Here is a 14,673-nt window from a genome sequence, read left to right as displayed (position 1 = left end):
AGGTAAGGTGAGTTTCCTCATGTCTTCACCTTTTTCCTGGTAGTGCTTTTGAGCTGGAGGAGCCAGAGTATTCCTCCACCGATGGCAGCCAGTAGCTGCTCCATATCCCTGTTCCCTTGTCCTGCCAATAGCAAGGCTAACCACGAATTCAGAACATATATATACACGTATATACACATGGCCAGCTGCGAACAGATTAGCATGACAGGAGGACAGATGGCCACATAAACACAGAGGATGAAGAACAGCCAGACTGCATTTCTAGGGATCAATGCTCAGGGAAAGCCTTATGTCAGGGATCCCTCTGGTACCTGGCTCCCACGTCTTGATGTTTGAAGTCTTACCACCCTAGAGCTCCTCAGCCTCCCTGGGAGACGGTCCTGGACCCTTGGTCTCCCCAGTATCCAGGACTCAGTCCATCCTAGTGACCAGCTGGTCTGGCTTGAACTTTGCTGATGGGTCATGCATGCATGCTGTCAGAGCAGAGAGCACACTCACGCAGAAGACAGTTAGAAGCACAGTTTAGGTAGGACAAAGTGGAGGTGGCTTGGCGCAGAGCTTAGCCAAACAAGCATGCTGACCAGCCTCCTGCTTGCACACTGTTGGCCTCATTTATTCGCTGCCTGATCCTTTCTCCATTTTCCTGGGCTTGTTCTCTGCCATCCACCTTGATCCCTCCCTTCCACTCTCTTGGTCCATCCCCTAAACATCTCATAAATCCTGTGTATTCCTTAAACACTTATGCTCAGTTGAAAGACTCCCGCTAAGCACCGCACAGTAAGTCCTATGCCACCTTTACACAGTGGTCTCCAGAGCTCACACAGCCTTCCAGAAAGAGTTTCCTGCGTTGGGTCACGCAGGTGGGTTGTGTGATGGGATGAGGGCTTAGTCCTTCATCTTTGAGGGTCTCAGGAGTGGTGATTCAGAGGGATTAGGTTCGCTGAGTTTACCACTGTGTCCCTTGTCACTGTTCGGTCTTGTGTCTGTTTTGAGGAGCCGGTAGGGATGACGAAGGTGGACACCCTGGGAGAGGCATGTGAGCCAGCCCAGCAGAGCAGGGCAGCTATAGAAACCCGGAGTGTGGAGAATTGCAGTCCCCTGAATGCTCTGCCTGCTACTGCCAGTGAAATTGGTCATCCTCAGTGTGCAGCAGAGCAGGCTCAAATTAACTCAGACACTTCAGTTTTGCTTTAAAAAAAAGAGAAAAAAAGTGAGTCTGCGTATCGGTATTTCCCCAGAGTCCTTTCTATACATTTTATTGGTACATTTTTGTCTAGCTACTGGAAAAGAAATACATACCTGCCAGACGTAGAATAACTTGAAGTTCCTTGGCTTGCACTTAGCTATTTTTACCCTCCGTTTTCCTTTTTTTTAAATGTTAATTAGGTGCACACCAAAATGCATGTAGTAAATCAATAATAAAGATTATGTAAGGGGACTTCTCTGAGCAGCATGCCCCTTAGTATAGCATTCAGAAAGGAAAATGAGCACTGGTTTACTTAAGCCCGAAGGACTCCATGTGGGGAACAATAAAATAATGGAACAGAGTGCCCAGAGAGGTGGTCGATGCCCCATCCCTGGGAACATTCAAGGTCAGGTTGGATGGGGCTCTGAGCAACCCGATCTACTTGAGGATGTCCCTACTTATTGCCGAGGGGTTGGGCTAGATGACCTCTAAAGGTCCCTTTGCAACCCAAACCATTCTATGATTGTCTGATAACACAAGAATGAAGAAGCCTGTGTTCAGCTGGCCCCAGGAAGGTGTCTGCGCTGCGTGCCAGTATGTGTTCTGCACCGTGTTGTCTGCCTGTCCAGGGTTAGTTTGGGAGCAGGCAGGTGGCCTGGAGTATGATCCCGACGACACGGTTTGGTGAAATGGAGCAAACTGTGGATTTACCCACTTCATGCTCATGAAATTACAAATACATAAAGACAAGGGTTGTGATGATACAGGTGACTTCAGTTAGCAGAATACACTTCTTTCTCACTTGAATAGTCTTTTTACTTCTTACTGGTGGATTTTTCTCTGCAGCCACCTGTGCTGGCTTCTGCCAAAGAAGCAGAGCCTGCTTCTGCAGATTCTGCAGCTTTTAATTCCTTTTGATTCCTTAGGTGGAGGATGTCATTTGTTCTAGTGGATACCTCAGCCCTCAGGGTTTGCAGCTGATGCCCGTATCTGGCACTAAATTGTTTTTTCTGGTCATGTGTAAGTGGGAAAACACCATTTCATCTGTGAAAGCAAAACAAGGGGAAAAATGTTCCGCAGCACGCTGTGGGAATTCTCAACCATGAGGATTTCAGGTTCTGACCTATGAAGTTTCTCCATGCCTGGGGTGGATCCAGGGACTAGTCTGCACACGTAGGCTGAACCACTCACCGATCGATTCAAAATGGGGTGTGAGAAAGGAGATCAGCCCTCCTGGATGCACTTGAAGATGTCAGCCCCAGTGAGAAATTCTTTGTAACTGAGATAGTCTGGTAGGACTCTGTCCAGCTGCAGAAATGAAGCGTTCTCTCTCAGCCTGCTGACTCATTATACTGGGCTAGCTGGGGGTTGTTTTATAGCATAATAGGTTCTCTAGATTAAATCTGAATTCGTGTTTGTCTCTGTTTTTAAAGAAATAAGCATAAGCACATCCTCTCCTTTCCATCTTCATGACAGTTCCATGGAGATCCCCCTTGTGTGTGTCTCTGGCTTTGTGTCGCCGCTGAGATTTTCAGTGCTGGGCTCCCTGGGTGCTAGATAGTGTCGCGTTAATTTGGCAGAAAATAAACCCCCTTGCATTTTAACTCTTTTCACCAGAGAGGCTAGGTGCAGCTAGGTTTAAATTCTGAGTGATGTCCAATTTGCCACTACCAGTCCAGTCGCGTTTAATACGTATATTAAACTACCACAATTCTGGATACGCTAATAGCAGGTCTGCATCTTCAGTCCAGTTGTGCTCATGAACTAGCACGGCCGCATTCGGTCGCGTTCAGTGAGAAACTGTGACAACTGGCTACTGAAACAGTGCAGTTTTATTTGTGCAACAGGTATATAGGTTTTTTTGAATTGCCGGTGACAGTGACTGTCTGCAAGAAAGCACGTGCAAATATGTTATCAAGTATAAAATGCGTGAAAAGGTTATAAATAATACAGCCTGGCTATAAACATTAGGCAGTAACTCTCTAGAGAGATTTCTAAGATTCCCGAGAAAAGCACTTAGTTTAAGTCTCACCCAAGGCATCCCAAGGAGGGGAGAAGCAAGGCTCAGCCCGTCAGTCGATCGCGGCTGTCGGAGGCAGTCTGAGGTGGAGTTGCCCTTGACTTGCTCATGGTGTTATCTTCTTCTCCAATAATCCCCTATTTCCCTGGCTATTTTTATATCCTTTCTACATTTAAGGTGGAGTTTGAGTGACTGTAGTCATACATACCTTTTATCATGATTGGTGTAAAATTCTCTCGCTTCACATTTAAAGGTATAGTTTACAAAAAATCAAGGGCACAGACTTGAAGAGGAGTGGTCACACCTCGGAGGCGGGTAGCCTTCGGGATGGAGGTGTGTTTTAGTATTAAAATGATACTAAAACGGGCAAAGTTCACGAAAGGATAGCACTTTGGCAAGGTTTCGAAAACCTGTTGGCTCAGGGGGCCAGATGAGCTGCTTATCAGTTCTAGAGGACCATTTCTTCCCGCTTTATCATCACGGAGCATGGCCACGGAGTCTCCACTCCATTCCATCCTCTATGGTACATTGCAGGGAGTTGCTGTGTTAGTGGATTCCTCGCATGCCTGCTGCAGCTGTGCCCCATCCTCAGGGCTCCTTTTGATTTTATGTTTTTCCTCAATGGGTGAACAGTGCTAGGTTTTTCATATAAAACTTAATTTTCAGATGTAAAACCTTAATTTTACTAATAATTCCACAGATAGGTCTGACTTTCAGAAAGCAGATGTTGGTGTTTCGTGCACTTTCAAACCCCCCCCTACCAAAAGCCACATTTCTTGTAAGGTCTTTCAAGTTGGGTATGCAAAGTCATTAGCCAGTTTTGCAAATCTTGGCCTGTATATTTTCCTAAAGGAAAAAAGCTGCTTTTTTTGCTAGGTTTCTATGGCTTCCAGCTATGCTCCCATAACAAGCCTCTCATTTAAACTACTTGCTTCAAAAGGCTGCTAGCCTCAGAGAATATGAGGAGACGACTTTCTTTTATTACTGTATATTAGTTAAAGAAATGCCTAACGCCTAGTTGGAATTCCTTTCTGGGGAAAAAAAAATGCATTCTCTTTAACATGCAAGATGGTGAGTTCAAAGAAACAGGGATTTAATTTAACCAGTTTAAGAGCAGACATGTCTGGCAGAATTAAAATTACCCAGGAAATGCCAGCGCTACAGGAGAGCAGCTGTTGGTAAATCATGGTTACCTCAGCTCAGATCTCTCCACACAGACACGTCTCCCCCGAGGTGTCTCCTTGTGCATCCAACGGGACTGTATTCCCTTTACAGCTGCTGTGTTTGGGCTGCTGTCATCATGGCACGACTGATGATGCTATCGTGAGGAGCACCACAGGGAGCTCCTGAGCTCAGGCCAGAGGTCCGTCTGGTCAGGGTCCATCTCTGACAGTAACCTGTAGGGAAAGTGGGTGGGAAACATGGCACATAAAGGTCGAGTCTTTCTCTTCTTCGGGTACATGGCACAGCAAATGTAAAGGGGAGAGACTGGGGCTGAGGGGTCTGGCAGAAGGAAGCCCTATAGGGAACTGAATGATGAAGCGGCTGGTAGGAGACACATGTGATGGGTGGACTTGTTTTTGAGGATGCACGTTCTGCACAGTCACTGAGATAGTGAGCTCCAGGATGGTTTTGGCAGAATGCAGGTTATTTTGCTTGTTGAGATTTGGAGTGTTTCTAGGCAGGAATTCGCAGTAAGTCAGCGTTGGACTGTATGGCTCAGCAGAATCTGTGATGCAAGGTAACTAACAGCTTGTGAGAGCATGCGAAGTGGAAGCAGAGGGAGTGATTGTTTTGGGTGGACTTCATCTAGCATTTTAAAATATCTAAACGTGAGTGCCTGTGTGTCAGCCAGCTGCCCACTGTCCACTGTAGTTGGTGAAAAGCTGTAACAGTATAGCAGCTAAGCATCTTGCAGCAGGCACTTGCATTTGGTCACCTAAAAAGCTCTACTGGCTTCATTAGCCAGATGTCCACTGACTGCAGCATGGGCTTGGATACCTAGCTCTCCACCTGTACTGAATCTTCTCCTTCTTTTCTAATTCGGGCTCCAAAAAATGAAACTAGCTACAAAAAGAGCTAAACCAAGATGGGAAGAGGTGACCAGTTCCTCTGCAGAGTGCCTCTGGGGATTAAGACCCCAGAAAGCACTTGAGGGGATTAGGGATTTCTGGCGATGCAGAAAGTCTCTTTGAAAGGCGAGTCCTTTGCAGGACTTGGAGGGAATTAGGGAGGGTGATGCCAGAGCGAACTCTGCAGGAACTTTGGGTTATGAGGATTGTTGGGCCAGGTGGAGGGAATGGAAAAATATCACAGGTTGTTACGCTTTGGAGTGTCTTGCGGCTGGCCTCTGGGATGTGGAGATTTGGGGCAGTCTGAAGCATTCGGCATACCAGAGTGTGAGTGGGCAGTCGAGGAACACAAACTGTTACAGACCTAAAACTACTGGAGCGGTTCTTCCGCACGTGGAGAGCTGCAGGTTTCGGAGCCCAGAGGCTCTTGCAGCGTAGCGGGCGTGCAGCACCCGGTGCCTGCCCCCTGCAGCCAGCAGCGCTGCCTCCACGGCGGGGCCTGAGGAGCGAGCTGGGACACGGACAGATGACTGGCCGAAGCGGAGTTTTTGAAGAAGCTTGCAGAGAGCTTCAGATGATGAACATCTCTGACACTACTGCCAGCTGCTCTCGCAAACAAGGGGCAAAAAATTAGCCGGGTAAAATGAGTCACTTTTGTCTGTTCCTCCTTATTAAGAAACCCAAAACTTCAGCTTGCCACCCAAGTGTACAAGGAAATCAGATACTCTTTTCACTTACCATTGCAATGTTCCTCTTAATTTAAATCATCTGACTTATGTCACAGAGAATAAAAATAAATTATTAGTAAACTACCAAAATAATGACACTTGTGAAGTAATTTTAACCCCTGCTATTTTCCCTCACTGGTACATTACTGGCAAATTAAACCCTGGTATCTGTCCCCTTCCTGGAAGATGTGGTTTGAGGCGGTGACGTGTTATCGGCTCCCACGGGAGAAAAGGCCAGACTCGGTTGCTCAGAGGGGATACCAGAAGCTATGCAAAACCTGCCAGGGCAAAAACATCTTGCAGTAAGTACTTGAGAATTGTGTACAGGGTAGCTAGCACGTGTCAGTTGTGCAAGCACTGCTTTCAGCTTTGGGTCTCTAGTGGTAGCACCACTGGTTCCACCTTTCCCCTCCCCTCCTTCAGCAGCTGGGGCTGGGGCCTGTCCTGTTGAGGTCACTGTAAATACCCACATTTGAAGCTGCATCTGAGCACTAAATACCCACCTGGACCTAAGCTCAAGCTTCTGGAAAAGCGAGCAGTGCTGGAATGTTTCACCTTTGTTTCTCAGTTTAGGGTACGTGCCTGGAGGTAGCATCTCTCCAGGGTCGTGTTTAGCTGCGCGCGTCCTTTTCACGCTGTGTGCTCACCCTGTAGGTCTATTACAGGCATGAAGTGAGATCAACGTATTTCTTATGGCTTGTTCTTGAAATCCTGTGCCAAAATGCTTAAACTCAAGAAGACCGGTGTGTGCCTCAAACACTTTACGCTAGTTCACTGGCTTACAAGTTCACTCTTTTCATCTCTGGGAACGTGTAGCTGTCAGCTGGTGAGCATTTTGTTGTACAAGAGAGAAAAATCCAAGGCAATTGTGCTGAAGGTGGTTTTTGAAAGTGGCTCTTTTGAGCTTTATGAATTTTAACTATGGTTCTTTTTTAAGTTCAGGGATTTTGGTAGCAAGACTGTATGCTTTCAAGGTACAAGGCTCCATGCCTGATCTTATGCTGTAATTGCAACATTTAGCAATTTGTAGTTTAATTTAGAAGGATCACCTACTTTCCTAAATGCTTAAGTAATGTGGCAGGCTGTGGTTATTGATTCTCTCTGAATTTATTACAAGAAAGCTGTATTCACTCTTTCCTCTTGGGAATGCCCCTCCTGAACTGCATGCTTGCTAGTGACAGCTTAGACCCCTGATACATAACCAAAGACCTCGCCTAATATCGTTGCAAATGCTTGGGGAATTTTTATTAAGTAAAAGCATCATTAAAGTAGACAGAATGATGAAGTTTAATGAGCATCTTTCTCACTTGATATTGTTGGTTTTGCTGCAGCAGCCATAGTGCTCTCATTTGTTAGTTCCAGTGGGGCAGATAGAGAATGCAGGGAGATTTTGTTTATATTTGCATACAAAGAAACATTTATGTTCATGAGAGATATTTACTTTGAACAATATATACAAGGAAAGAAAGCAACTGGAAATCTCTATCTGAGGGCTTTCTGCATTTTCAGTGTTGCATTTAATCTCCCCTTTCACTCTAACACAATGAGAAGGCTGCATGCAATACTGTAGCTGCTAAGTCTACAAAGGTTCAGCAGTTTGTGGACTGTGGTTTTAATAACTAGCTTCTGGCTGTTGCTGCAGGCCACAAACATCTCAAATATTTATTTGCATTCCAGATTTTATTCTTCAGCTGAGGTTTTGGTCTGCAAGCTGTGTGTAGTGTCCTCCTCAGAGCTATACCAGCCCCGTGAACAGGTGATGCTCCAAAATATCAAGTGTGAAGGTGCTGCCGTGAATGTGTTATCAGCACTTATCTCACAAATCTGCCTTGTAACAGTAACCACAGCCTGCCACAATATTCCTTTGTCTGTCTGTGGAGACCATCTGCCTTCGCTACGGGTCTGGTCATATGAACAGATATGTCAAGGTGCCATCTCCCAGAACGTTGCCATCCATCAGCTGAAATGCGGAGCTGTCTGCATGCATGCCTTCAGCTGACCGCCGCTGCCGAGGACGGTGTGCGAGTGTCTCTGCCCCACACGTCTGACTTCGCAGTGATGCCAGAGCAAGAGCGTGTACACAGTTAGTTACTACGGCCTGGCTGGCAGACGGTGATGTGCAAGCTGCGGTTGCTGTGGCTGGACCCTTCCCGTAGGTATCGAAATCATTCAGGACTGTATATGTAAACTCCACATCTGTTACAGCCAAGGGGTTATCGGTTCTTGGGTAGTGCAGACAGTTGCTTCTCTGTGCGGATCAGCTCCATTAGTTTTTTCTTTTGGTTTTTTTTCGTTGTTTTTTTTTTTTCATTGGGAGCTGCAAAATTGGTGTCTGGTGTTGTACCAGAAGTTCACTGAAAATTGTGAATTCTCTTTTCCCCAGTGTAACAGAAGGCAAATTCTGTCCCAGAGGCATTATCACAGTCATTATTGTATTTAAATGTTGTTGTGACACCATATGTCTCCTCGTATTTGATGTGTGCAAACACAAGAGACAGTCCCTGTCTGTGAAGGCTTATGTAATCTAAATACGTCTGATCCTTGCTCTTTGCGTAGCAGACTACTGCGATAGATTGTAAAGCACTTATCTTCAGCTGAGATAGCAATGTGCAGCTGAAAATTCCTTGAAATTTTGCTGGAGAAACCTAAGTAGATATGTTTGATTTTCTTATTTCAAACCAAATAATTATTTTCCTGGGTGAAACTTCAGTGCACATGCTGAGAGAACTGGTTGGACATGAGAATAAGTAAAAAGAATGTAGAAGTGCTGCAGATGTCTGCAACTCATGCACTTCTACTACTACTGACATAGTATTTGCATGGGGTAGGGGGAGTTGCTGGAGCACTGATAGCAGAGTATCGTAAGGAGCAAATATCAAAGAAAAACTGCTACCAAAAATACTTACAGGTCAGCTTGGATTTTTACTACTGAATGCGTGCAGTGGCCACTGGACCTTACTCCACAGTCAAAGGGCGTTGCCCAAGTAGACTTTACCAGAATCTGAAGTTCATTCAGAGTTTGTGCACTTCGAAAGCATCCGTGTAGTCAGTAGAATTCCCACCACACCCGTTCGCTAATCTGAGCTCTGCCACTCCACAAACTTGATCATTTGGACTGAGAAAGCAGGAAATGAGAGGCAGAATGAATGCCAAAGGGTCATCTGAGAGGGAAATTCATGTAAAGTTTCCAAAGCAAAGAAGTGGAGCCTAAAGCAACCTGAGCAAAAAAGGGTGTGTAATGCCTGAAGACCACAGAAGCTGTTAGTCCTCTCGGGGTTGGCACTAACAGGGCAAAGGAGCTGTGGGGCAGTGGGAGGTGGGAGACAGGACAGTGACAGTGGACTTCTGTTCCCGTCCATAAAGGTTTTTTGTGCTCAGATACAGTGGATCAGTGGATTCGCTCTTAATTCACTGCTGAAAGCCCCAGCTGGGGAGTTTGTTATTCTATGAAAAAAACCTCATGTTCTACTCCAACATAGCATTATTTCTCTAGAGCCAAAAACCAACCTGAGTGTTAATTTAGTGTTTAACTATGTATGGGTGTTCGCAGATTTGAGCATGCATTTCCACTTCCCAGTTGCTAATTTCTCAGAGTTACAACATTATTGCTGACAGTGGTTCAAATGCTGCGCTGCGTATTGTTGAGAACAAGATGCTGCTTGTTCCCTGACTTTTTCTACACTGAGTCGGTTTCTGATGGGACAGCCCCTTTGAATGACACTTCTGTGCTCCTTGACAATGATGGTATTTCCCGATACCGCAACATCTCCTTCCATATCTTCCCTCCCTGGACTCACTTAACGCCTTCCAAAACAGGACAGTTATTTGGGATGGATATTTGATTAGTGCACATGCTGTGTACTTGGATAAAATATAGCCTTGTGCTGTTGGGACTGTATCTCTTATGAGAAGAAAAATATGTGTATTGTAGCGAACAGTAAGCACACAGTTGTCACGGAGGGTCAGGGCTCTCTGTGTTCGTCAGGAAATGGCATCTGATCCCTTGTTGACAGTAGGTGATGGCACACATAAAATCTCAGTAAGGGGACGTAATGTCATCATTTACAGTTGTATTTTCCTTGAGCACAGCTGTTTTGGGTACAGTGCACCTTGACAGCAGCCTGTTTAGCAGCATGATGTAAAACTGCAGCTGCTGAGGAGGTGAAAGCGAGCGCTGCCTCTCCACACCACCCTGCGAGAAGCTCTAATCCCATTCTGCAGTCCGGGAACCCCAGGGCTGAAGTATCTTTCAGATACAGCAAAATAAAGCTCAGAGCAGGTGGTAGCTTTTAACCTCCTGACATAGAATAGGATGGAATGGAATGGAATATTTCAGTTGGAAGGGACCAACAACGATCATCTAGTCCAACTGCCTGACCAGTTCAGGGCTGACCAAGTTAAAGCATGGTATTCAGGGCATTGTCCAAATGCCTCTTAAACACTGACAGGCCTGGGACATCGACCACCTCTCTAGGCAGCCTGTTTCAGTGTCTGACCACCCTCTCAGTAAAGAAAGCCTTCTTAATGTCCAGTCTAAACCTCCCCTGGTGCAGCTTTGAACCATTCCCACGCGTCCTATCACTGGATCCGAGGGAGAGGAGCTCAGCAGCTCCCTCTCCGCTTCCCCTTCTCAGGAAAACGTAGAGGGCAACGTATGTCTTAGCTAAAATCTCTCTGTATCTGACATAAATAGCCCGTCAATGGCCATGCCTTATAGCACGCTAATTCAAGAGTATTTCTGTCTGTTTGGATCCGTGGTTGATGTCTCTTGCATACAGCTGACTCTGTGGTCCACCACCAGGCCCTGTAGAAGAAGGAGGGCCCATCCTCTGCTGAAGTTACTTTCAGCCTGCAAAGCAAAAGAGGTCACTGTAAATAAAGAGTCTGCTTTGTCTCCAGGATACCCGCTGAGGGTGATGCCCACTGCAGAACTGTGTATCAGGTCGTGCTTTCTGGATAAGCAGCTGCTTATCATGAGCAACTATGTCTGTCCCGAAACGACTAAGCAAAAGTAGTGCAAGGATCTATATCTGGTCCTTGTCTGCAGCCAGGGCTGGGCAGACATGCAAGCTCCATGCACGGGCTGCAGCAGGGCAGAGTGCGTGTGAGGGACCAGCGCAGCTCACCTGCGACAGCTGGGACCTTCTGCATGCCCCAGACACATGGAGATGCAGGACCCGGGTTCTGCAGCGACGGCGCTGACAGCTGCCTATCCAGGTTTTGAAACATCAAAAGGCAATTCCAGGAATACGTGGAGTTTCTCAGCCGCAAGCCCCTGGATCCATCCTGTCTCTTTACAAAGTCCACCAAAAGGTGGAGGTGCAGTGACCCAAGGAAGGCTGTTGTGGGAATGGGTGCCGTTAGCTGCTTCAGCAGCAGAATTCCTGTCAAGCAGTAGAAGTTAGGTGTCCAGTTTGACTGGCCACAGCCTAGCACAGTGTTGGGGTGGACACTCACCAGCATTGGGCTGCAGTGTTAGCAGGGGGACACCCTGCAGAGGGATTCCAGCATCGGTGTCAACGCTGCCGGTGTTTATACAGATGAATAAGCAGAAACAAAGCTCATCTCTGTTCCCTTCTAGATACACTAACACCCCCGCAAGGCACGTCTTCAAAAAGCACTTTATGTCAATAAGGGAAGTTAAGTTTGAGCTGTGTTTATTTTGGGTATGTTTTTAATTTAGTTTAATAAGGATTACTCATAAATTATCTATTAATTACTGTGTGATATTTAACAAGATCTTCTCAGCCATGTAGTCTATTTAGCTTCTCTGTGAATGCTAGCCATCTTAATTGTAGGATACTTTGTCAACATTTAATCAGTGGTACTTACTAATGTGGCATTGATGTGTTGGTAGCTGTCCCAGTACTATCAATCATGAGTGAGCAGCAGAGGCGGCGGTGACACCATTGCTCTCTGTCACGTTAGCAAGCCCTTGGGTTTTCTGGTTAGGGCTGATGCTCACTTTGCTCTAAGTGGGCACTCTATCTCGCCAGTTCAACACAATTTTTGTCATTGTCGACTTGAATTCACATCCTTGCAGCCTCGCAAGCCTTGATCCCGTAACGGCAGAGTAAAGGCTGCCAGTTTCTGAAGGCAAAACCGAGTGCTCCTGCACTGTTCCAAAGGCCTGCTCTTCCCGATGTTACTCTCCTGATAGGTCACGAAAAATCTAATATTATGGCCTGCAGCGGGAGATCTAATAGAAAATTCAGTGTATTGAGATCAAATAAATAGAATGACCTTCCTTTTTTTTATTTCTAGTGACTAGATGCAGTGTTTAACATGCTGCAGAGTAAAAGCTTGTGTTTAATGATTGTATCTCAAAACTCTTTTGTCTCGTTTCCTTACAGTCTTTATGGCAGACACATGCAGGCAAATCCTGAACCTCCAAAGAAGAACAATGACAAGTCAAAGAAGATCAGCCGTAAGCCTCTGGCAGCCAAGAACAAATAAGTCCCTGGCTTCTGCCTCTGTTTTGTATCTTTTACATTGCTTTTGCATGTGCCTATAATATTCCTACGCATCTCCTGTTACTCATAAGAAAGCAGACACTAAAGGTAAAAGCAATTTACTATCTGTACTGCTTTAGAAGATACTGCTTAAGGAAAACAAAATTATGTATTCTCCTAATTATGGTCACATTTATGTAGCCATTTAATATATCACTGTCAAACACATTTTAGCTTTTCTATTTATATGTATATTAATGTCCTCTCTTCACATGTGTCACGTCCTGTTAATATCAGGGGGTTTTCACCTAATATTATACGATATTAAATTTCATATAATATTCCAAGTGATTTTAATAAAGGTCTTTATTTGTATTGTGTTTCAGTTTCTTCAGTAGGACTTCTGAGTAGCGAATTCCTCCAGGAACGTATGTGTCCAGTTTCTTGCAATGTGTTAATTTCTTGTGTAGGAACGTGATAGCATTTTATCTGATACAAGTTAGTTAAAAAGTAAAGCATTCTGTTCAAGGAGTGAAAAATTTTAATCAGTTTCTATTTCGTTTTTACATTACTATGTCCTGCTTTTTTGCCTTGAAGGTTATTTTGAAATCAAGTAGGGGAAGAGAGAGAAGAAAGTAAGAAAAGTTGTCTTTGTAAAGAGCTGCCAATTGCCAGCCTTATTTGGGGAAAGAGAACTTTCTTATTTGAAGAAAATGGTATTTCTGCCAATTTTTTAAGTGTTGGGTTTTTTTTTAGGCAGAAAACCCAAATAATGTATTTAATGTCTGCTGAATGTGCTTGTATTGAAGAGCTGTTCCGAATGGCTTTTGAAAATGCCATAGGTTCTATATTTATCTGTACAAAGCCAGCACCACAACCAAGCTCAGAAGCCGCAAATTTTTGAACATCTCAAATAGCTTCAGGTCTTAGCAGCAGGGAAGAAAAACCTATTAGTCTTAGCAGAGCAAAAGTTAACCAGGAAACTCAAGGAACAAGAATAGATATTCACACCTAGATCGCTGGTGTCAGGACCGTCCCGCCCTTGGTTTCCGATTTCATGAATTTCGCTCCTGAGCAGCCCATTGCCGAGTTCGGCTGCTGTCCGTGCCGCCAGCCAGGAGACATGCCCGGGCTGCTGAAACAGGCCTGTTGTGTTCAACAAGAGAAGAAAAGGTCTTCAGTGTCTCATGCTAGAGATGATACCTTCCACAAAAGTGGTTCTGTATCTGAAGACTCAGTTATCAGCACCAGCCTCTCAGTCCATTTCGGATTACCCCAGCATTTAAGTAGTACATGGTTGCCTTAGTCTGGGAATAAATGTATTGACATATATTTTGCAACAGATTTTTTGAATTGGCAAGCAGGGGTAGGAAGTTGGCATCAAGCTTGAGACACATTTTAAGTGGTCTTTGGTACTTCAGAAGAATGAAGCGGTCTTGGTAGGCAGATGGAAAACAGTAAGAATGGTAGACTTGTCAGGAACAGTCAACTCTATCTGCTGCAAGCTCTGCAGAGTATTTTCCAGACCTCTTCAATGATCTGTCTAGGGGAACAGGTCCAACTGAAACAGGCCCGTGGAGCTGCTAGGTTGGGTGCGTGTTAAAAATTCACAGCAAAAACTGGCCCCCGGCTGGAGTGCACATGATTAAATCTGGTGTGGGCATTACCACGTGAGGGTACCTAATGACAGTAATAATCACGCTACAAAAAGCCCTGAAGAAATGTCAGTGAAATGTCAGAGGATCCCCAAACTACTATTGCCAGTTCCTTTTGGAGCAAAATAAATAGCAGCTCTGAGCAACCTGGTCTAGTGGAAGATGGCCCTGCTCAAGGCAGGGGGGTTGGAACCAGATGATCTTTAAGGTCCCTTCCAACCCAACCCATTCCATGATTCTATGATCTGTCGGGAAGGGGTGGAGGCTGTGAGTCTTTCCCCTGACACCCCCCCAGGCACTGATGGCTGCCCCAGCCCTCGGGGTTTGCAGTGCCCACGGGGCTCCCGACGGATGCTGCAGCCACGGCCAGACCCCTCTTTTCAGGCTTGAAGACGTTTTGCCTATGCTCACTTCCAGGTAAACTGAAGTCGCCGCTCTGCTGAGATCTCCCTGGGTACGCCTGGACGTGGTTTGCTGCGAGCGGGGGGTGACGTGGCTCTGCCTTGATCTGAGCAGAAATCCAGCCGGAGCTAAGGGGGTCCGGGTGGTGTCGGAGGCTG

General features: G+C 45.7%; 1 protein-coding gene across 3 annotated transcripts in view; it reads left to right on the top strand.

Moving 5' to 3' along the window:
- Window positions 1–12,833, top strand: part of RSU1 (Ras suppressor protein 1) — a 120,395-nt gene extending 107,562 nt beyond the window's left edge. For 2 of the 3 annotated variants that reach the window (XM_075419440.1, XM_075419441.1), the window contains exon 9: window positions 12,360–12,833. In XM_075419440.1, coding sequence (XP_075275555.1) covers window positions 12,360–12,462 — 103 coding nt within the window. In that variant the 3' untranslated portion in view covers window positions 12,463–12,833. The remainder of the gene's footprint in view (window positions 1–12,359) is intronic. The other variant, XR_012763779.1, reaches the window with a different exon arrangement.
- Window positions 12,834–14,673: the final 1,840 nt, after the last annotated feature.

The sequence above is a fragment of the Opisthocomus hoazin genome, chromosome 4, assembly GCF_030867145.1.
Source record: "Opisthocomus hoazin isolate bOpiHoa1 chromosome 4, bOpiHoa1.hap1, whole genome shotgun sequence".
NCBI lineage: Eukaryota > Metazoa > Chordata > Aves > Opisthocomiformes > Opisthocomidae > Opisthocomus > Opisthocomus hoazin.
This window is presented reverse-complemented; position numbering and strand designations above follow the sequence as displayed.